This window comes from Catharus ustulatus, chromosome 3, assembly GCF_009819885.2.
Source record: "Catharus ustulatus isolate bCatUst1 chromosome 3, bCatUst1.pri.v2, whole genome shotgun sequence".
Taxonomy (NCBI): Eukaryota; Metazoa; Chordata; class Aves; order Passeriformes; family Turdidae; genus Catharus; species Catharus ustulatus.
In genome coordinates this window covers 81,103,295-81,128,173 of record NC_046223.1, presented here as the reverse complement: position 1 = coordinate 81,128,173, position 24,879 = coordinate 81,103,295, and the positions used below count along the sequence as shown (strand labels likewise).

At 41.6% G+C, this 24,879-nt stretch overlaps 1 protein-coding gene across 1 annotated transcript; it reads right to left on the bottom strand.

Annotated features, from left to right (window-relative positions):
- Positions 1-592: 592 nt before the first annotated feature.
- On the bottom strand, positions 593-20,313 carry LOC116994099 (ras-related GTP-binding protein D). Its single transcript, XM_033055541.2, has 7 exons — positions 20,068-20,313; positions 13,305-13,600; positions 12,689-12,888; positions 11,599-11,713; positions 5,683-5,825; positions 3,776-3,924; positions 593-1,892 (listed from the first exon to the last, which is right to left on the bottom strand). Exons 1-7 carry the CDS (start codon positions 20,213-20,215, stop codon positions 1,741-1,743), a joined length of 1,203 nt encoding a protein of 400 aa, XP_032911432.1. The 5' UTR covers positions 20,216-20,313; the 3' UTR covers positions 593-1,740.
- Between the last annotated feature and the right edge of the window lie 4,566 nt (positions 20,314-24,879).

Genomic DNA, 24,879 nt, shown 5'->3' with positions numbered 1-24,879 from the left:
CATGGCCAGAAATTACAGCAGCCCTTCACAATGAGTCCTGTGGACTGGACAGCTGCTAAAAGGTTTCTCTTACCCATCACTGCTTAAGTAAACTCTGAAAACAGTTTTGCATTACTTTAACTGAGGGGTTAGTCAGAAGAATCATCCTCAACTAAGATGATGGATGGTAACAGTACCAAAAGGCATCTGAACTCTGTGGGTTTAAAACACTCTGATTTGACTACAGCTACTGTCACTGTTCTTCACATCAGCACCAGGATCACTGGTTTTCACTATTATCAGTATTTCTTACCTTCCTGAGCCCCTAGAACTGCATTACTATTACACAACTCTTGACAGAGCAATTGGTTCTATCTTCCTGCCTGCCTCCAGAGCCATTTTGGCTAGGGGCAGATTGGCTGTGAATAAGGTACATTTCCCCTTACCTGTTTCTGGTGTACAGCAAGCTGCCTCCCATTCTGGTCAAGTTCTTCTCAGTCCCAAAAGCTGCAAACAAAACCACTGGACTGCACATGCAATTGGTAAAAATTAGTTTCCCTTCCAAATAAAAATTGTATCACTAATTAAATAAAAACACCAAATACAGAACAAGGAAAGTAAGTGCTACTTCTTTTTAGGTTTGAGAGTGCTCTGCTATCCTGGCTGATCTTGTGGTAAATCTGCCCATGTTCAATATTAATATAAAAAGTAGTGATGTACGCTGATTATTACAGCAGGTAGATTGTCCAGTCCTCATTTTAATAGTCTCATCTTGATTTCAATCACAGATGCACCCCTGTTAGAGGGAATCAGAACCCAGTGCTAACACCTTTATGACTTATCAGTACATCAGAATGCCACGGTGAAAATACAAACAGATTCTTCATTGCACCAACTGTACACGTGCAGGCTCTCGACACAAACTTAGCAATGTAAATCCAGCCATACAGATACAACATACTCCTCTGAAGCCTTATAAAAATACCAGTGCAACATAGAGCCATTTTACAAAACAATCATCTTTATAGAAAGGTATTTTAGTGGTATATGCTGAGGTAAATAATAAAACCAGACCCAAGAGAGGGCATGACCAGTGTTAATAGGAGAACTCCGGATGAAATTTGGCCAAAAGCCTGTTTTATAAAAGCTAATATTTACCTACCAGTTATGATCCCTGGTAAGGTGCTTATTGCTGTAATACTTCAATATTATTCTTCAGTTTACAAATTGAAAAATATATGAAATTAGATCTGTATGAATGTTAGATATTAGCTGTCACAAATTTAAAAAGGCATTGTACCAAGTTTTCTTAATTGTTTACTAACCAATTTGATTGTAGCAGGTAAATAAACTACAGCATACATTTTACCTGACACCATGCATCAAAATCACCATAAAAACTAACTTTATCAAAGTCCAAGTCCACAAGGAAAACATGAAAAAGTGCAAATTATGTACCCAGTATTTCTGTCACAGCTGCTTTTTCTTAATATGGCATGAAAAAGGTTTACAGCATATATTAAGAAAATTCTTACAAGTGCTCACCTCAATGTTTATATATACAACATTTTGCTCAAAGTGCTCACTATATGAAAAAAACTGATTGGATAAAAATATTTAAACAGTGCTTTCTAAACGTTCAGGGAAAATTCATATAATACATCAGTTCCATTTGTTTTCCTCTTCACTCAGTGCAATGAGATGCAGAAGTCACGTCAACTTCATGAAAACTTTGCTTGCCACATTGCCAGAAAACCACAGTTACAACGGCATTCTTGGTGTCCCATTGGGAGTGGGTCTTTTATTTTTTTGCAGGTGGCTTTGATGTTTTCGAGATCTTACTACTTTCATTCTTACTTCAAATACCTCTTGTATGGCTTTTCGAAAACAATGGAAATTGTAGTCTATTAATCCTACAGAGACAAAAATGTTTTACATATTAATAAAGACATTCACATAAATAAGGTAATGATTGCTTATAGTGTGTGTTTAGTGAAATACCATACTGTCTGTCTGCAGATCATGTTCAGTGAACTGTCCAGGAATTTTTTCTGTGCTAAGCAAAACCATATTTGATAAACACAAATAATTCAGCAAGCATTACAACTTGATAATGTGTTTGCTATTAAATATACTTTTAAGAGAAAACAATTAGAAGTTATTTGCAGATAACACATCCTTAATTTAATAAAGGGCTTTGAAGAAGTGCTCAGTATACTACAAGAATAATGCAATCTTTTATAAAATATGGTGTAATTTTGGAAAGCTGCTTTACAGAATAACTGTGATAAAAATAAGTAGTATCTATTAATCAAGAAATGTTCATTTTTTGACACTACATAAACTTGGAAATGGATACTTGATAGAACTATTACCAAATCTCAGCCAGCTATATTTCATCTTGCACTGTAATTAAAAAGTAACACAATAGAGATGCTGTTAGATTGGATACTTACATAAAAGGCAGATAACATTACCATGTCAGTGGGCTGAATGTGATCCTACAGAAAAGCTGTAAAGTCATATTGGTAGTCAACTGGAAGACTTACTGAGGGCTAAAATTCTGTAATACCACAATACAATTTTATAATTTTGGTACTGAGCTCATGACTTTTCAGTGTTAATGCCATAAGCTTTCTTAACTCAAATACTGCAGCATTTTCCACTTCAATTTTCCTAACAGGAGATACATATTTTTAAGTGCTTTAAATCCACTGTGTTACACTTTGGGTTTTTTTTCCCAGGAACTGTTTTCCATCTCCCTACAGTTCAGACAAAAAGCTCATCTCCATTGCAATAGCAGAACTGTACTGCAGAAGAGTGCAGGGTACAAAGTATCCCAGCTATGCAGACACAACAAGCTTACACAGTTATGGACAAACCCTAAAGAATGTTTATTTAACAGGGTGTCTTTCTGAAACAGTGCTGTTAGTAAATATGCAGAAGTAACACTTCTTATGCTTTCAACAAAAAATGACTGTATTCAACATTAATATGCAATAAATGTGGTAGGGGTATGGAAGAGACACTTGACCAGTTTAAGTTCTATCAAAAGCTCAACAGGCTGTCAAACAGTAAACACGGTACAAACACTGCATTCACAAACACACCAACACTGACTGGTGAAGTTAGTGTCACAAGATGGGGCACACAAGCCCAGATGACAGCCTTGCTCTTCCGCTGCTGAGTTTTGGTCTCAGAGCAGCAACTCAGTAAACATTGTGCCAGTGAGCAGAGAGGTCACGAACTAAGGCTACAGTATTGACTTGGACCAGGGTCAGAAAGATAACAAAGAAATTTTATGCACTTTAACTGCAAAATATTAAAACACTCCTAAATAGGACTAGGTTTTAAATACACAACTTTTCAATAGCCTCCTTTCAGATATAAGAGCAGCAAGAACATTCTATCAATCAGTTTCAAAAATTTTCCCTTGGTTTTGGCAGGCAACCTGTTCCAAATGTGTATGTACGTGTCAACACGTACAAATCAGTGTCAGTCAAGATAAACTAACACAGTCTACAGTGGCAGGTGGAAGCTTTACTGCACTGGATGTAAACTTTCAAAAGCTTCCATAGCAGAAAGTTGTCAAATACATTTATGATTTCATCCCATCTTAATGCTTGCACAAGTACTTTCATCCCTTTAAAAATGTTATGTAAGCTTTATCAAGCTGTACTTACCTCAATACTTAGGATACAGTTAGAAACTGTTATCAGCTACTAACAACCTGAGTTATTCAATAACTCTCTAATAAAAGGGAAGATTAATGCAATACCAGAAAAGTCGAAAATACCTTTTCTCTCAAAGCTTTCTTCTCTGACAAAACAAACAAGAGCGAGGAATTTTGTCACCTCTTTTAAATAAAGGACGGTTGTATTATTCAGTTTTATGATTGCCATTGATTCTTTGTCATAAGGAGTTCCAGTGCCATCATCTTTAAGCCTAAAGAGCAATATTCAAACAAACAAGAAAAGGTAAGACATCAGATTAGCTAACAAAAGTACTGATGCATTGGTTCGCTCACCAAAGAATCTCAAACTTCATGAAATCTTCATTTTAATCTTTCAGGGAGATTCTTCTTCAAACTACACACTATGCAAACTAAGAAGACAGAGGCTAAACTGCTTATCCTATCACACACCAAACCTTAGATCTGGGGCTAGAAATCAGATTGCCAAGTACCTGAACTGGAACCTTATTTTTTCCTCTAAGTTACCACCCACTTACCACAAGGCTGCTTTTCTTTTAATTGGTGCTTTATAATATGACTTATCATAAACATGTGAAACAGTAGGTCTGTACTGATAACTCCAAACCCAGTAACCTTGCTTGAGCAGTAGCAGCTGACTGATAGTTTAAGACATCATGAGACTTTCCTCATGAGATGTTAGCTTTTGCAACATATTATGAAGAGATTTCTCATTCACAGATGCTGTGTCATGATGATCACTGTATTATGTTTTTGTACATTGTAACATTGTCATTTTAGCCTCCTGAATGCACATACAGATATTGTTAAATGGATGGTTATCACCAACCTCCCAGAACAATTAGTCTTAGTAATATATTAAAGTGGCAAGTTCCACAGATGCTCCAAGAACAGAGGACAAGAAATGAATTGTAATATCATGTCTTTAGTCTGTAGCTAAAAAATGCAAACAGTTCTCTGGTGATAAATGCTAAATGGCTACATAACCACAGTGGCAGAATGATATTTTGTAAATAAAGAGCCCCACAAGTGGTGTTGTACAGATAATTATTAAATGCACACTCTTTTGAACTACACAGCAGAATCTTTCTCTTTATAAAAATCAGCATCCTTTATTTTATACTTCTGTAAAACAAGTTCATACACAGTTACTGAAGTGATGACACCAAAATCTGAAACACACGGTAGAACATACAAACTTCAAGGATAATAGGTTAAGTATTCAATAGTTTATTGTTCCAGTGCTTACTGCACATCTGCACCAGGACTCTCCCTTGTACCTTCTCCAAGAGTGCAAGAAGTCTTTCAGTGGGTACAAATGCAAAGCTAGCCCAGCCTATCACAATCCTATCATGTTTGCATTGGCCTCCAAGTATAAGAATCTTAATGCACTAATTCTTAAATGTGCCCCTGCTTTTCCTAAGAATGGCTGGCATTACATTTGGCCAAGGGCCAAGCCACTGAACACATAACTTGCAAGGAGATGTACATGCCAGCCCAGGAGATTTCCACTTGCTAATGTACAAGAAGGGGAAACTGAAAAACCCCAGAAAGGTCATGTAGGGAATAGGGGACAAAAAGAGAACTGAAGTGAGAGTGAAACAACTCTCTGAAGCTATTAGAGGCCACTGGCTATTAAATAAAACTAAATATGGCCTCACTTATTTTTAAAACAGGAGGTATCCTTCTGTTGATTTCATCCCTAGGGAACAAAAACATGATGTTTCCTTTTATTTTAGGTTTGTTTCTTCTCACTTCTTTCTCCAAATAACATTATTAGCATAGAAAGAGGAAGATGCTCACAAAAGAGACTGAACAGGGAGCGATGCTTGCTGCTGGAAAGGATCAGTCCCTGAGAACCCAGCCGTTTCCTCCTCCCTGTCTTGGCAAATACCCATTCTCACTGTTGTTTATACCCACATCACTCTAATTTTGAGGCTATTCAGATTCTCAGTACACAGCTTTATGGAAAACATTCACAATTTACTTACCCATATATACAAGAAATGTCAATCACAACATCTATCATATCACAGCAGAGCTCGTAAGTTTGCATATCCACTGGAGTGCTGTCTGTTGCAATATAGATCTTACTGACTACATCAAATAAAAATGCTTTTTCAATCCCAGAATTCTATTCAAGAGAAGAAAAAAAGAAAAATAAAGTGATATCCATGTTTTCCAATTAATCCCAAGCTCTTCTGTTCCCTTACTCGCCTGTTATAAAAAAAGGCTAGGCTAAAGAAAATAAATTGCAATCAAGCTCATTTTGAAAGAACTGTACATAGAGCACTGTTGTATTTGTAGCAAAACATAATGGTCACAAACCTTCCAACAGTTTCTGCCTCTGAGCAGACATAATGCCAAGTGACACTCCCAAACTTCTCCACCTGGAGTGATTACATTTCTTTTCAGTGAAAATAATGGAGGACAAGGGTGGAGCAGAAAAATCGTCCAAGTTCAAGCTTTTGGTTTTGTAGCAACAGACATAAAAGAAAGCTGTACTCTAAAGTTGTTCTAGCTGGGCATATGAGAAGATAGAAACACAGGAAAGAAAATTCTGATTCTGATGGACAAAGAAGACAGTATTGTTCAGGAACTGATTTTCTCAAGGAAATGAAGAAATTTTTTCATTGCAGTCTGTAGCTATTCTACTGTCTGGTTCTGTAGAACATCTTTTAGAATCACAGGAGAGAAACCACTGTTCTGAGGGTGCCTTTAGGTTTCATGTAGCATTGGTGGTTAAAGCCATATTTAAAATGCTAAGGCTTGCTAAAGTGATGACAGCTATGTTCCTGTCATCCTGCCAGCTAATTAAGACGCTCTCCATACTGGAGATGTATCGTATTCACAGCTCTGAGAAACTAGCCAGGAATGCTAGCTCCTTACTCTTTGTGTAGATAAGGTAAACTGCCATAAGCCTCTGCTTCCTGGGAAAAAAAAAGAAGTTTACTGCTTAGTTGAAAACAGTAGCCTTGCTGGCTGATGTCAAGGGATTACACCTGCGCAGCTGTCCCAGCATGAAAAAAGGGCAATGTCACAGTATTGCTAAAGCACAAACTATAAAATATTCTTCAGTATACACCTATATGGAAAGACAAGCAACTTTCTCCATCCAACTGAATTGTCTCCATATACAGGATTCCCATTTTAACATGGTTTGGGACTGCTGTAGTTCTGTAACCACCAAAACCAACACTGAAAATCCCTAACGAATTTTAACAGTTTCAGCTTCTTTTGTACAGTTACAGAACTTTTCAATTTATTCTTCCTTCTTTTGTAAGTCAGCTATTTAACATATAGTTAAGTGGCTAAAGTGACTATCCTGCTTTTCATATTTACTGAAATAGACAGAAAAATTTCCAACACTAGATATGCTATTGAACAATAGCCAGCAGTATTTTGGGCATTTTCTTCTTAAAGAAGTGTCATTCTTCCATCACTGCACACAGAGCCAAGGCTGCAAACATCCATTAGTAATAACAGAGTATAGAAGTGAATTTCTTGCATTTCATAATGTAAAATACTGAGTGGCATATTTCATTAAGTCAGCAATAAAAAATATCCAAACCGAAGTATACACTGTGGATACCTTAGGTAGATGGGCTGAAGCACAGGAAGTACAAGGAGAGTCTCAGAGAAATGGCTTTGTTCACCCTGAAGAAGACTCATTGCTATCTACAAATATCTAATGCAAGGGTTCAGAGAAGCCAGAGCCAGAGCCAAACTCCTCTCAGAGCTACAATACTGAAGGACAGAAGCCAAAAGGCACAGGCTGGAATTCCAACATGATACAAGAAAAAAACCATATCGTAACAGTGGTGATGGATTGGGAGCATGCTGACCTGAGAGTCTCATGAGTTCCTATCCTTCCAAATGCACAAAGCTGCACTGGACCCAGCCATAACCAACTTGCTGTAACTGGCCTGACTCTGAGCAGCACCTGACCTCTAAAGGGCCCTTTCAGCCTACAGGGTTCTATGATTCAGTGTTCTTTGAGCACAGAGAACAAAACTGTACGCCTATTTATGCTGGTTGTTCTGGCCACATACACAGTTCTATAATTTCACTTTTTAAATAGTAATTCTGACAGCACCTTACACAGTTCAACAGATGATGTCAAATAAGATTAATTACAAGACTCTCTTGAAATATCATGTTACATAGTTGTAACTCATTGCCAAAATTGTACTTGAAAATACAAGTCATTTCAGACAGAAGAAGCTGAAACTTGAGCCCTGCAGTGTCATTCATGAGAAGTCAATTACAAAGTTCTGTATTACACAAAGAGAGACATGGCAACAATTTCAGCTGTACAGGTAAGATGCACTTCTAATTATTAAGATGCCAGTGACAATATAGTAACATTTAACAATGAGAAGTGATTTTTTTTCATCTTAGCACTTCTGGTGCTTCAGCCTGCCTGTACTTGCATTGAGAGTTCAGAAAGTTTTCTGAATGTTTGCCATGAACATCTTGAGACATTTGCCATGCCAGCAGTTACACCTGCTGGTTAAGGGCAGAAATTGGTCTCTTAACTTAAACTATGCTTGTTTTCAATTGCAACTGATCCATTGTGGTAGGACCTGCTGAGAAACTGCACATATTTGCTTCTTTAGAACTTTTTACGGTGACAGAAACCTTTGTGAAATGGTAGGATGGACTGCTGGGAGTAGCAACCACTTGATTTATCCACATGCCTTCAAATATTTCATTTGCCAGGGTTTTTAGTACAACTGTAACCAAAATATCAAAGGATTTCCCAGAATTTTTTGTAGAAACTACTCAACACCCCAATTCCCACCTGCTGCCCCTAGCCTGCAAAAAAAATGGAACAGAAATTGTAGAAACAATAATAACAAGTCATAAAAAACCAGTAAAAGGTGGATAAAAAGTGACATTATTCAAAGAGACATTACATCATTAATGCCTAGGGAAAATGACAGTAAGAAATCAGCTGTTTCTGTTACTAGAGCTGGTGGGTTCCTTACTGAATGAAAGGCTGCCATTGATTAAATGAGAGCAGGGTCTGAGTAAGGACCAGTTCTCTCTGACACAACCCTACAGTCTGCAGAGAAGATGCAACACGTGCTAAAAGCCCTCTGAATCAGTGTAAGAATATTCCATGGTTAATCTGAACCAAGAGAGTCATTGTGAAAAATACGCAATGAATATATGAGATTTTATTTTGGATAGGTAAAAACTATGAGGTACTTGAAAATCAAACCATATTTCTCAATTATATGGGGTGTGATGCTGTAGAAGATAGTTTCTATACCTTAAATAGAATGGGTTCAGTAAAAGTAGTAGTATTCCTCCAATTCCTAGGATAGCTAAGGAGGCCTGTCCTTTTCTGTCTTTAATGTATAAAAGTAAGCCAGAATTTGGAACTAAAAAACGACTCTCAAAGGAACTTAAGAAGATAGAGCCAGTAACATCCAGTTAGTAATGACTTTTGGACAATTATTTAACAGGCTTTACATCACATAGCAAATTTTGTTAATTTAATTAACTTTAAGCACTACATTTGAATTTACAGATCACAAAATTTAAATCATTAAATTATCAAAACTGTACATTATTTTATCTTAATTGTAATAATTTTTTGTTTTAATACATACTTTGTGATATCTCTCAAAACAAACCAAACAACTCTCAAATGAAAATTCATTTTCCCATGTCACACAAAATGATTGGTTTATTAGGCCACAGTAATTAAGAAACAGGCATCCTTCTATATGAAGCTGGTAAATGTATTAGGTAAGAGTAGGTAAGGATTTTGAGTGCCAGTTATTTAATGATTTACAAGCAGTTACATTACAGAATGCAGAAGCAGCATTATCACACTGGTGGTTCCTCAAACATGCTCACACACTGTGACATTATAAACTTGGGCAAAAAACCTGCTGTGAACTTAAGAGTGATCACAGATCAATTTTTGTAATCACCAGCTTTTTGTGTTGGAAGACTGTGTGGCATAAATGAAAGCACTTCCTCATGAATGCTGCTGCAAACCAAAAGTAGAACATGAATACACCCACACCCTGATATCCAACACATTGGCTTTCCTGAGGTGAGACATGACCAAAATCCATGCCAAAAGTTGTTGTTACTAAATTGCCAAGGTAAAGAGGCACCCCCTAACTAATTGTATGAGGGAAAACGATGTTTAATATTCCTGTGGTTGCAAACAGTCATTCTGAGTCTCTCTGTCTACAGACAGAAGATACTTGTAAAAGCAGCAAGCTTGCTGAGGACGTAGTGATGCAGCTACACACGGTCCTAGGTCACTAAGAAACTGGAGCAAAGAAACAGTCCGAGACTCTTTCCCGTACTGAACAGGGGAAACAGCACACCTCCCTCACTTTTCTGGACTTCCCTTTCATTTGAACTACTTGCTCTTCTTTACAAACTACACCTGATATTCTAGGTATAATTGGAGCTGGGTGTTCCCGACCCACCAGCAACTGGTGTCAGTCATTCAGGAAGCTGCCTGTGCTCAGTTCACGTGGAGATCCTGTACAAACCCCTCACCAACTCCAAACAGTGAGGAGACTCCATAAAGAGATCACAATGAGTGACTGGAGTGACTCTGGCACAAGAGAGACTATTATTTAGCCAGCTTTCTCTGTAAGACTGAGTGCCAAAACCACTCTAGAATCGTTGCTCTAGAATCGTTGTCATCATTTCTTCACTACCTTTCTGTCATGGAGTTTTGAGACTACACAAAAATAACTGGTATGCAGTCCAGCTGTTTTGGAAGAAACAGATCTTTGTAGCAAACTATTCATTATGAAGCAGTATAAATACGCTGTTTAATAGTAAGAGAATAAGTTTTGGAATGACCTTCCCCTATTCCCAGCTTTCTCTTTCACATCCAACTTTTATCTCCCCATTTTCACACTGAGAAACCACCATTTTTATCATACAGGTTGTTGAATATTAAGTAATTTCTTATGTCAAAATCACAAAAAGACACAACAAAGTATCTTGCTTGGAAACTGAAGCTTCAGAAATTAGTCCTAGATGCAAAGCACAAACTCAGAATAATGTGAGAAAGGGTGCAGTTTTTGGAGCCACTATGACCTGATTTAATGACTACTAAAAGGAGCTTCCCCTTTTTACAGTCTACTCACTGTGCTCCCATTCACTCACTGCCCCATGTTTCCATATCTTACCTTGTGTCAAAACAAGATCATGTCGGACTCCTCCACCACCTGCTTTTAACTAAATTAAACAGTGCATAAGTGCATGGTATGGTAACCCCATGAGGGAACAGGGGAGTGTCAGAATCAGTAAAAGGGAAAGGAAGGGATCAGCCATACAGGATGAGTGGAGCAAGCAATCTCTTCCACAGTGGTAACAAACCACTAGATACACAAAACTCCCTAACTGGCCTTCGGAGTAACTATAGAAGTGGTTAAAGGTGTGGTGGACTCTACATCTAAAAATTTCACTACCTAAGAAGATTTTCTTCTTTAAGCTCCGTAAACTTCTGATACAAAATAAAATTAGTTCTGGGAAGCCCTACAGACAGCTCCACTTATGAAGTCAGACTAGATTATGTTCCTTTAAATATTTATTTATACAAGTTTTAAGTGCAACTTAAATACATGCAGTACAGACTTTTGCAACATTCAGAATGATGTTATAAGCAGAAAAGCAATGGCTGCTAACCCACTTTATGAGGTTCAGGAAATACTATGAGTATCTCAGCACCTCATCAAAGCTGTTTAATAGACATAGAGCTGAGGCCAAGCTGCATGGAGGTGCACTTCAACTAAGTTCTGATAATTTCTCTGAGAGTTCACATCGCTCATGATCTCTAAGCAGGCAGTGAACAGAGTATTTGAACAATCATGTTGGACACAGCCAGATCTACAACAAAGGATATAGTAAGTACTTACTGAAATAAAGATGTTAAGCAGGTTTTCCAGTGTTGGGAGCTGTGGAATCAGTTTCTGTACCACTTTGCTAAATGCTTCAAATATAGAATGATCATATATGCTTGTCAGATAAAAGCTGGAAAAAAACGTCACCACATTTTCCTTTTAGCCACATACTGTGAACATGATGTACCTTTCACAATATGAGTGAAATAAAATATTGTCAGACATTAAGTGCCTACACTAATGCAATTACTCCCTGTGATCAAAAGTCATGATATGATTGATTGGAGCACAGGACTTCATCTCTATATTAAAAAAGCCCCCAGCCTAGACACTGAAACCTAGAACTTGATGTAGAACTTTTTAATGCAACTCCCATGCTGGTATTCTTACAAAAATATTTATTGAATTTCAGGAGAGAAGTATTACTGAGTATGTCTGTTATGATCTACTTTTTGAAAGTTGTGAACCCACTTATCAGTCCAGTGATGCAGTTGAGTAGTTAAGAGCTCCAAAGAGCTGGCATGCTCATGGAGCAGGCCTCTCTTTTTAATATATTGGTACTTGGCTTTAGAGCGATAAGAAAGCCAAGACAACTTGATGTCCTCTGGTTCCCAGTCTCCAAATCCACTACTTGTCATTATTTGCTACATCAACCCATTTTACCAGAAGACACAAGGCAAAGATACAGCACAGGTCTTCCCAAGCGGCTCCAAGCAGGCTGCAGCAGTGAGAGGATGAGTGACTGGGAGGGGACGGTGTGGCAGAGAGCTTTCAAAGAAGGCAAAAGTGATGTAGTGGCATATACACTCCACTGCCTGGAACTCTACTGGTTGTTGTCACTGTCCAAGCCAACTTATTTCAAGACAACAACTGCAGCAAAAACTGATAGGATTCTGGCATGTTTGTAATTTGTTATTAACCAGCTCTCCATCTTTCCCTTCAAGACAGCAATCAGAAACAGGATACTCTGGCCCAGGTCAAATTATTGTCCCTTTCCTTCACGTATCTAAATCATGTTGCTTGCTACTTCAAGAGGAGAGAAAATAGCAACTTGTCAAATAAGCTGCTGTCCTCTTAGCATTCTCTGCACAACAACTTTTCTCACCTGAGGTGAATCTTCTCCAATCCAGCATCTGCAAGGTCATCATTTGCCCTCTGGTGAATATCCCTCTGTGTTTCAATCTTGTGATCATCAGATAAACCATCCACTTTATGGATAAAGATTTCAAAGTTGATATCTGGATTCACTTTATAGGCTCTGGTCACAGTAAGATGCAGTCGAGCTAATGCTTCCATGTAATCATCCTAATAAAGGGAAAAGAAGAGCTACAAGTTAGGAAAGTTTTAAAATAAATATGTATATATTAAATTTTATTATATTTATTTTTAGATAGTACTACAGCTCAACAACAGCTTGATTTTTTTAACGTTTTATAAGTAGAAGCCTGAGCCTACATCCAGCATGTGCACCAATCTCATTCTGTCAGCACTTAGGAATCTGAGCGAGAACGTTGAGATGTTAAAACAAATTAGTTGACTTCCGAACAAACTGCAGAGAGATTAAAAATAGCCAAGCAGCTCTTCAAGTTTTAATGACTTCTTTTAATGTGTGTTTGTTATGTAGATTATTTATCTGCTTTGAAAAAAACTGTGCTTTCCAACCCATTTGTCTATTGCTGAAGGAAGAAAAGAAAAAAGTAGCTTAAAGCCCCTTTTTTTACCTGAGAATCAATAACAAATATCAGTGCTCCAGTGCCTCTGAAAATCATCTCATAATCAAACGTAGGGTCAAAGAAGTCAATTTGCCCAGGAAAATCCCATATCTGAAAGTTGACAAAGGAGCTGTTGGAAACATCCTCTCTGCAGATCTTGTTTGTGCTCTCCAAGAAGAGAGTCTCATTCGGCGACATTTTGTGAAAGACAACTTTCTGAATGGAAGACTTTCCACTTCTTCTCAATCCCATGAGCAGGATTCTTGGCTTAACTTCAGTACTGAAGGGATCATTGAAATCCAAAACTGAATAAAATCACACAAGAAGAAAAGGAATATACTATGGCAATATAATTAGTAACGGCCAGATAACATGCATTTGATATTTATTTTGTGAGATTTTTGTATTAATTTATGCAAATGTTACCAGTGTTTAAGCTTTTAGAGAGCAGTGCTACAGGCATTTTCACTTGAATTATTTGCCCCTTAGGGTATACTATCAGAAAATCCACTTCTCACCTCCAAGACAGAAACTGCAGAAGGCTTGACTGCTCTGTTTGTATGAGAAAAATCTGTTATCACACATAGACATCTTAAAATACCTAATTTTACTCTTATTAACACTATGCCACATATATTCTTCTTTAAAAGAGTATCATCTGATAACAAATACCCTTTCCAGCAGACAGCTACATCATGCTGCTAGAAGAACAGAGTAAGACTATGTTAAGTACCTCTGCATGATCTTTCTACCTGAGGGCTTCCTTTCTCTAAAATCAACCAACCAACCAACCAACCAACAAATTAATAAATAAATAAATGAAATCACACATGCAAGGAGCTACAAGAAGAGTTCAACTCAGCAGGCACACAATGCTTCTGTGTTGGAACTCAGAGTACTGAGCTCATGAGGAGTCCTTTTCTAAGGTGCTTAGGATTTCACCTGCTGCTCAGTAATTTATGTTATGATCTGTAAAGGTTTGTTATCCAATAAATTGGATTACAGCATATCATCTGCGTATTTGCAAAACAAAGGCCTGGGAACGCAGGATTTTCATTGTGTTACCTACCCCAGTTTGAAACTGGCACCACTTTTTCTGGTGCTGATGCAGTTATATCAGCATCAAGTAGTTCCAACAGTAAACTATGCTGTTACATCTATAAGGACATGAATGTATAGCTATCTATTCCTATAGGCATACCAACTCTAGCTTCAGGTATCTCTAATCAAAACACCTAAAGCAGTCTAAATTGCTGCATTTAGTTGGCCTAAAACTTTGAAGTGTCCTTTGGTGTTGAGGTGAAATGGCACTGCCCTCATATGTAAAAAGCTTTGAAACACCTCTGTGATTCTGCAGTGTCAAACACAAGCAATGCAAAAAATGAGTTGTCATTTTTGTCTGTGTGTTAAACCCACAGAGTGCAACTCAGAGTACACAGAGGTCAGGTTTAAAATACTGATCACACAACAGGCTAAACATACTATCCAGTGAGGTTTGGTAGACCTCCTCCCATCCACTGTACTACAGACCATTCAGATTATACTTCACAGCACAACATAATTGCATTTCTTCTTCTTTTTTTCTGCTGGGATAAGTTTTGAATTGCAGAAAACTAACACACATTTATTCACATGCATCATTCTTGGATATGCCCTGCATATGTTAAGTGGTCAGCTTTACTTACAAAATATGAAAATCCAAAACAAGAAACCTCAACAACAATTTCAACCTGCCAAATTTTTTTTTATCAGCCAAAAAGTATGGAAAGCTTAAAGGAATCCTTTGCCCAGGAGCATGTTTTGCACCCAGGGGTGGTGACTACATCTTATGTCTTCTTGTGTGCCTGAAGGCTCACTCACAGCTTTCAGAAACACAGAGCAGGGTATGTCTGTCAGGTGGGTACAGAAGCCTGTCCATGTCTGTTTGTGCCTCCCATATCTGAGCGACAGAGAAGTAGGGCTTCTCAAACTGAAGGTATTGCAGTGTTAGCATAAAACATCTCCTGGCACCATCTACTGGTTTGTGAGAGGTTGTGCCTCTCAGTGCAGGTCCATGTCACCAGTGGCTAACACAAGTTTGCAACACATTATCGGAGGGACCCTGTCCCTTTCAAAGACAACTGAAAGGCCTTACTTACTGTGGTCTTGTCAATTATCACATAGGAACACTGCCAGGCAGGAGTAGTGCACAGTGTTCAGGCGGAACAGGGACAGGTAACTCTGCAAGAATGTAATCCTATAAACATAGCAAGGGCCATTTCTGCTGATCTACACACAACTTTACAAGTAAAAAACTCAGGTCAACACGCTCCTCTACGCTTCGCATCAACCCGAACAGTGGTAGTACTTCCTGTGGCCAGGAGAAACACGTGCCTACAGCACTTCACACCTCCAGAAGAATAATAAACATCTGCTCTAGGATGATGTAACGGTATTTTTTGTTTTGGGGGTACAGTCTTGTAAATAAACCAAACCAAACATGCAAGATTTAATGGTGTATCCTCCATCTCTGTTTTTTTGGCCATCAGAAGAGAAAATAATTTATACAAAACTTTATAAAGACTTTATAAAAGCATATAAAGTACAGTCTTTAAGCTGAGGCTTTATTACATGCTTCAAAAAGTTAAAATGTCTCCCAGTTGCTCTGTACGCAACTGAACTTACAAAGTCTCATCTACCATGGATTTGTACTTTGTGTCCCCTTCCTCTTCCCACCACAATAACACCAACTTCCTCCTGTATGTCTTATGACATCTCCTCCAAACAATAGATATGACATGCTGTGGCTGATGTGGAGCTCAGCACATTTCAGTTGGCTACACTGTGTACACCCACTGCTGCCACAGTGAACACACAAAGCTGCCCACCTGTCCCTCTGAGGGACACTTCATTTAGCTTTCTCCTCTCTTCTGAATGACAGATTTCCAAAACTTGTGGGAACTTAATAACCTCTGAGACATCTTTTTTTCAGATTTTGTTCAAGATGGACAGCAGTTTCCAAGATTCTGACCACCGATGAGACAACCAGAGGACAGGTTACCTACCTAACTCCCTCCTCTTTGAGAAACAAGCTAAAAACCCACATATACCTGAAGAAATATTTTAAATAACTCGGGAGTTTTTATGTTGTGGTATTAAATTATTCCAGGCTGTTAGATTTTTACTGATTGTAATGCTTAATAGCAGGAAATTGCTTTCTATTAAAGCCATACTAAAAAAAAAAATACAACTGCCAACAGAATTAGCAAGCGATGAGAAGAATGAAGACCAGCTCTTCTGCTAGTAAGACTGTTACTTAGATTTTGAAATCCTGCCAGTGCAAAGACAGGGAAATGTAAGAGTACCATCCAAACCCGATGAGATAGCAAGGCTTCTACAGCACTTCCCTCTCAGAGAGTTAAGAGATTACCTTATATGTAAAGGAATTGGACGATGCATTGCCTGCCCACATTCCTTTGCAGGAGTACATGACAACTCCTTTTTTAATTTGCCACAGAAATGCCAGTAGATGTATCATTGCAACTTCCCAGACTAGGTTACTGAGTGAGATCATAATACGCTCAAGAGAAACACTAAACTCTTCTCTGTTCTATAATGGGAAAGATAATTTTCCCTATTGTGAGATGCAACACATGTCCTGCTTTGTTCACTTCTGCAAAGAGTAAATGTTGTAAAATGCCAGTCCTAATGCATATCAACAGCCCTTCACATTTCAAGTTTTCTAAGCATCCATGAAGAACAGAAACCATGCTGGTTAGAGATCATTCCTTCGAAGTATTCACAAATTTAACTCAACACTCGTAAAAGCACTTTCCCCCAGAGAAGCACTCAATTCCTTATAAAACTGCTGTTAACTGCAGTTGTGTCCTTGCTTACAGGGTGTTTTGCATGCATTGCAACATGCAGAAGAGCACAGCTCCGAGGAGCTGAGAACTGCACGTAGCAGTCCTAACCTGTCTCACCAGTACACAATGAATACTTCAGTATCTCCTTTATGCTATTAGATATATATAGATAATTAAACCAGCTTTTGAAGCCCATGCTGAATTCCAGATCAATTGCAGTTAATTGTTAAAGCAGGTGACTATCTCTGCTTTGCAGGCGTATGGGATGGGGATGCCACGTTCTGTACATCCCACTAGCTTACAAACATCCAAATAAAACATTACAGCTCATCTGTTCAAGTAACATAAAGCCTAAAGGAATTCTTTTGCTCAAGTTATCATCTACACAGTAACAAGCCTCTGAACTAATACAGCTAATAATGATTTTTTTCCCACTAATGCAGTTAAATTTTAACCATTTTTGTGTAAAGAAGAGGTAGCAGTCCCAAACTTTCTACTCTTACCTTCAAACCCATTAATCTTGTAAGCATTTCCAGTACTGCTGGGACTGTGGTGTTTGCAGCACTTCTGATTGCTGTCAAGACAATGCCCTTACAAAACATATACAATGAAAATCTTCAACGCTAACAGATGGCCTGAGACTAAGGAGTTAACAGAAAAAGCCTGTGCAATGAAGAAGGCTGTTCAGCTACTGTGGGCTCATAAACGTTGCAGAAATGCCTCATGGAAGGAAATTCTTGTGGCTATAGAAAAGACTCAGAACCAGAAGACCTGGTTCCACGCTGCCACAAGTGCAGGACTCCACAGTGGTATGTCTTAAAGCCACTTCCTTGGACACTCTGCAGAGGGCTTTCCTGCTTCTAAACACTTTTTAATTGCATCTATAAAAAATGACTAGCCTTTATGTAAATTCAAGTGTTTTCAGGCCTCTGAACATGACCCTAAGTGTAAACTAAGGACAAGAGCCATGGTTTCAGCAGTGAAGCTGGAGACACAAACCCAGTATAGGGTGAGGGATGACCAATATGAGTTTTGAAATCTTCCACATGCTTACAAGAAGAAATTATGCTTTTACTTTTAAGCCTGGCATTTCTTTTCACTGTCAACAGCCAAGCATTGAAACTGTTCTTCTTATACTGCCCTTTTCATCCTTTCTTTGTAGAAAAGTGGAGGCTGTGACACTGAATTTTTGACTACTTGCTGAAGAGAGCCAGGAAGAAAGGACAATAAAAAAGGGAGAGTCCCTTGCCCTGCAGCCCAATGTTACACAAAACACAGACCTGAATCCCAACCCCCTGCATTTCAGGTGTTGTATGCCTCTATGCCTCTTTCTCTAGAGAATTCAAAATGAAACAGAAAACCAGGGAATCTGAACGGTTAAAATGGATTTTGTTTTAATCCTGTGCAAAATAGTCCCTGCATGGACTGTCTTCTCCTGCTATTCAGTATGTAAAGGTTCTTTTCTGTTAAGTACAATATTTTGGTGTTTACTATAAAGAAGCAATTGGAATTTTTAGCGGTCCAACAACTTCCTATTCAAAAATATCCAAATGAATTTGTCTGAAGACAGTATATGGGTTACTTCTCTACAGAAAATACTAAGTTAGTAGAGCACTAAAGAAACACATTAAAATTTATTCTCTTTGTATCAAAATTAAGGCAATTCTTTAGCAAGTTTAAGTAAAACTTTAAGTAAGCTATACAACACTTGTACAGCTCTACAGTCTAACATTCCTATACTTTTAACCATAAAGGTTTATACTAAAAGCACTGACCTTCCTCCACTCCCCAAAATTACATTAGTCAATGCAGCACCTCCCATGGTAGCCTGGAGGACTGGGCCTTTAAGGAGAAGAGTTCTGCATGATAATATCTAAGTAGACTTAAAACATGTGGCCTTTTATTATGCTCTTATAAAAAAGCACTTCTTTTTTTATCCTGCGATACTGAGAGTTCTCCAAGCTTCTTTGTGAAATATGTCTCAGAAGAATGAATTCAGGCTCTGAATGAATGCAACAGGCTCTGAGCTGGCATTTCCTTTTTCTACTGAATCAGACTGCTTTTCCTGGTAAGCCCGTCCTTCTCAGCATCACCATCCATACTGACACGGACATGCAGTGAGTAAGGCGGCTCCACAGGCACTGACAGACGGACATTTAGCAGAACCTGCCACTGTGGGACTGACACTCGCAGCTGCGGAGCAGCCCCGGACACAGAGCTGCGTGTGGCCGCTGCCTTTTATAGCGTGACACCCAACCCCCCACCGCCTTGGCACACTCGGGGCACATCATCAAGCTGTGGCCTCTAATAACTAATAACTCTCACCCCAGACGCGAAGAACACTGATAAGAAATTAGACACACACACTTTGCCTGCACTCCCTTTGCCTCCTCCCTCTTTCCCAGCGCTTCCTGCTACCTGTCAGCCTTTGCCCTGCTCCTTCCTCAGAGCTCCCTTCACCCTCTGACCCACCGAGCACCCTGTCCCTGTCCCGGCCCTTCCCATGGCCACCTCCGCAGCATCCTCGCTCGGCACGGCCTCTCAGCGCCCAACCCCGTCCCCACTTGGGCCTGCTCTCCCTCCGGACGCTCGTCTTCCCGCACCGCTGTCCCTGGCTCCCCTCATGCCCCAAACCCCGCGGGGAGCCTCGCCTCCTCCCTGACCCACATCCGCGGGCCGCCAAACCTCACCTCCTGGCGGCGGCCCTGTGTCCCCGCCACCGTCCCGGCCTCACCCCGGCCCCCGCCCCGCCTCACTCCACACCCGCACTCACTGCCCGCCGCTACCCCGCGGCCCCCTCCGAGCCCGGTGCTGCCCCTCGGCTCTCCAGGAGCAGCCCCAGCCTCCGCCCCCGCAGCCCCGCGGCCGCCGCCACGCCGCTCCCCGCCGCCCCCGGTGCCGCTGCGGCCGCCGCGAGCGGCACTCACACGCCTCATCGCCGCCGCTCTCCGCGTCGCCGTCCGAGAAGGACTCGGCCCCGTCGGCATAGCCCGCCAAGCCCACGATCTCCTCCTCCTCTTCCTCCTCCTCGTCCCCCTCTTCCTCCTCCGGCAGCTTCCTCGGCACCTGGCTCATGCCGGCCGCGCTCCTCGCGGGGCTCCGCGGCCCCTCTGCGTGCGGCGGGCTCGGGGCGCGGGGGGCGCAGGTCCCGCGCTGGCGCCGCGCCCGCCGCCGCTCCCCTCCTTCCCCCCGCCCGGCGCTGGCGGAGCGCGGCGCAGCTGCCGGCGGGGCGGGCGGGGAGGCGGCGTGACCCGCGTCACCTGACGCGCCCGGTCACGGGCCGCCAGGGCCTCCGCAGCCGCCCGGGCCCGCTCCCAAGCCCGGCCGCGCCGCTGGCACCCCAGCGCCGGCGGGCATAGCCGGGCGCTGCGGGCTGACCGGCGGGTCCGGGGCCCGCCGCCGCCGCTCGCCCCGACCCTGCTGTCCCGGGAGACCCCCGTGGGAGCGGTGCACGCGCCAGGCGCTGCCCCTGGCGTGCGGGGCGCCGCGGTGGGTGAGCGGAGTGGCCAGGTGTGCCCGGCAGCGGCACCGAGATGGCACCTGGCGTTTCTATTACAAGCATCCCTGCTCAGATTCCTTACAGTCACAGGATCAAATAGGTTGGAAAAGACCTCTGGTACCATCGAGTCCAACCTGCGACTGAACACCACCATGTCGACTATATACACCATGGCATTAAGTGCCACATCCAGTTTTTCCTTAAACACCTCCAGGAACGGTGACTCCACCATCTACCTGGGCAGAACATTTTGAATCTAATCACTCTCTCTGTGAAGAATTTCTGCCCAATGTAGAGCCTAAATTTCCCCTGAGGCAGCATAAGACTATGTCCTCTCCTCCTGTCACTGGCTGCCAGGGAGAAGAGTCTGATCCCTATCTGGCTACAAACTCCTTTCAGTCAGTTTGAAGAGAATGGTAAGGTCTTCCCTGAGCCTCCTCTTCTTGGTCATGTCCTGCAACCTCACCCTGCACAAACCCCAAGGACAAACTTAGGACTCTCCTGCATCATCTGTACACACTTCCAGCATGTGGGAGGCTCTGGGACATGGGCAGGACCAGTGTCACCCATCTGCCAAGCCCGCTCCAGCCCCAAATGTCCCATCAGCACTGCCTGCTGCCTGACCCATACTCCTTCCATGCCACTGTCATCACATGGGCAAGCCCAAAATGTTAAGTCAGGCACTGATGGTGGGAGGTAATGTATTTGCAGTATGAGTTAGATTATTTTTATAACTTGATTAATAAGGAGCACTAAAGAGAGACATAGTAGTGAAATCTCCAAAGAAGTTGATGCCCCTGACAGACCAAGGTGTACTCATCTCCCTGACATTGTTTCCTCCAGGCCTGCTCTGCAAAATCAGACCTCCTGCCTCTTACCCAAGCCCCTTCTCAGGAGTCTCCAGGGCTGCTCTTATCTTGTACCAGTCTAAGCTCCAGAGTGTGTGTCTTAGCCCCTATCTGTCATCCCATGCTTTCCGCTGTGGTGACTGGCAGCTGAATTCCTCATTCTCCAAAACCAAATTTTCCTCTGTTTGTTTATCTCTTTCTACTTCTTCCTGTCCTGTTCTCCCTCCTTGCATTCAGTATATTGATTAGACTTCTGTTTGGAGTCTCCACTTTTTTCCTGCAGCTGATTATTTTTCCCACCTCTGTTCTCCATGACAATCTTATCACCAGCCCTTCCAGGTTGCACCAACCCAATGGAGATACACATCTGTCTAGAGGTGGGAGAAATCCCCCTTGTTATTAATACACAAATTTATTGAAAGGCCTGCCTTTATTCTCAACATATCACCCTGCTTGGAAGTTTTGCTTGAACAGATTAACAATGTACTAAAAGATTATGGGAAACCTTTCAAAGTTAAATCCTGTAAAAGGAATCAGGACTTGGTTTTGGAGCAGGATTTTTTTACCAGACGCATTGTGTCACATTTTTTACCAGCACTGTGTTTGGGACAGCCCTGACAGACATTAGCCTGCTGAAAACTGATGGAAAGAGGAAGAGAGTTTCCAAGTGTGTAATGAAGGACCATCTGTCTCACACACCAGCTGATCACTTATGTGCACAAAGCACTGTTAGATATCAAGGCCAAGGGGGTCTTGCCCAGAAATGTGTGTATTAGGTTTCTTCTATACAAAAAGCTATGAAACACAAACAATGAGAGAGAGAATAATTTGGATATGTTGAAATACTACATCAGGGTGTAGAAACTCAAAGAAGAGGACTGGTTGCAATGCAGCTCTTCCCACAGCCTTCTCGCAACTGACATCAGCCATCTCCTACCTGACCACAGCTTCAGGTTCAAAGCCACATAGATTGCAGGCCCATTGCCAGATAGGTTTTTAGAGTAGGGCTGAAGCATTTCTGCCAATCCCTTGGCAATATAATCTGTCATGGACTCTGCATAAGCCTCAGGACTTGCTCCTCCTCTGTCCCTTTGCCACCAGGGTGTTTTCAGTCCCCTCTGCATTGGGCCTTTTTCCTCTTTTCCATCTGTCAGGTCACTTGACTTCGAAGCTGGGTGCACATAATGAAACTGCACCCAGCCTTCCAGTCACGAGATTTGTAGTAAGGGAAGGTAAATACGAGGCTGAGTCTTTGCATATATGACATGTACAATGTGACTGGACTTTGTCCATTGAGAGCTTCAGTTCATAGACATTATATTCTTTCTGTGTCATTCATTTCTCTCCCCACCAGAAAAAAAAATCCAGAAGAATACAAAACCTACTGTCTACATTCAAAAAGGTTAATGTTACTTAGGCACAGGGAATTGTCCCACTGACATCCATAGCATCAAGGAGCCTATCTGCACCTATGTTTGCAGGATCACGATAGGGTCTCATCCTGTTCTTGATAAAGAGAGAAAATTTCTATGAAATACATTGGTGACAGATCTGTGCCAAGCAAGCTTTTTTCTACAATGTGCTAACATCTTGTTTCTCAGTTGTAATGATCAAACATAACCAAAATAGTTCTGCAAACTTTTACATATACGGAACTTACTTAACATAGACATTAACTGTTGCTCACACAAATACTTCTATTCCTACATTAGAATTTTTCACAGTATAAAATGAAATAAAATTCACATTAAGTAAGCCTATCCTGAATATGGAAATGAGCAAACAAAACTGTAGTGTGTAGTGAAAATCACAGTGTTTTTATGTGTTTTGGCAACTACACTTTAACTTAAGTAATGACATCAGAATTCAGATTAATGCTGTAGTTTTGACAAAGCCTTGCTGAGATCAGGGAGGCATCAGAACTCCAGTCAATAAATCAATAAATCCAGTCAGTCAGTCAATCTTTCCTGGGAAGCACCAACCAGGTGAGGTGTGAACCTCTCCTATGACTATTGCCACAGAACGATAATTACCACAGTAATTGTTTAGTGAAAAAGGTGTAAGTAGAATAATCTGAAAAAAATTCAAAATAATATATTCATGACATAACTAGGAAGTGCCTGTGATACTTCAATGTTTAGTTTGTTTAGGGCATCAGTTCAATTAGGGCATTTTGAGAATGCCTTCAAGCCAGAGGAACAGCCTTGGAAAAGCGATGAACCTGTGAGAGCAAGCATTGCATGGAGAACAGCTCCTTGTTTTCTGTTGTCTCCTTCTCCCAATCCCACTTGTATAATTTTACTCAGCCTACTCATACAAACTCCTTTCTCCTCTCCCAGTGTCTACAGATGGTCCTGTCCAACTTGCCTCCCTACCAGTTTGTGAATTACTGACATTCACCCATAATTGCCCACACAAACACATGACTTGGGTGAGCAGAAGGTCCCAGTGATATTGTGATAGCTGCAGGGCTGGGTGAGGTATTAAGCAGGCACAGTCAGGTCTCAAGGCATCTCCCTCTCTGACCTTCAGCTCAGACTTCAAGGTCCGCTGACTGGCTCCCTGCTGGAGGGAAGGGTATCCGGCCTCCCTGAAATTGGGGAAATTTTATTGTGTCCAGTTCTGGGCTCCTCGGTACAAGAGGGACACCTAGCTGCTGTGGGTCCGGTGGAGGACAATGAGGGCAATTGGCAGACTGAAGCATCTCTCTTATGAGGAAAGGCTGAGGGAGTTGAACCTGGTTGCTGAAGATGTGACTGAGGGGAGACCTCATTAGTGTGCATAAATATCTAAAGGGAGGTTACCAAGATGATGGAACCAGGCTCTTCTTGGTGGTCTCAACCATTCAGATATGAAGCAACAGGCAGAAACCGATGCAAGGGAAATTCCACCTGAACATAAGAAGAATTTATTTACTCTGTGAATGACCATGCACTGGAACAGATTTCCCAGAGAGGTTGTGGAAGTTCTTTCACTGGAGACATTCAAGAGCTCTCAGGACGCAGTCCTGTTCCACTCTAGGACGAGCCTGTTTAATCACTGTGGTCCCTCCCAACCTGACCCACTCTGATTCTGTGCTTTTGTAGCGCTTCTGTTCCCACGCAAATTATGATGAGCTTCCATAATTAAGGTGCTAAGGAGCTTCGGTCCAGGAGAGCGCCTAGCAGGGCGTGGAACCTGCTCCGGTCAGAGCCCTGTGTCCCTGGCCGGGGCCCGGGGGTCCGTCCTGGCTCGGCCGTGGCCGGCGGGGCGGGAGCGGCCCGGGCCGATCGATGGGCGCTGCCCGCCCGCCGCGGCCGCTCGGTGTCGCCCTCACAGCGGGCACGGCGGCGGCGGCGCCTCCCCCGGGGCAGCCCCGGCCCGGCGGCGGCGCCGCTGGAGGGGCAGTGCCG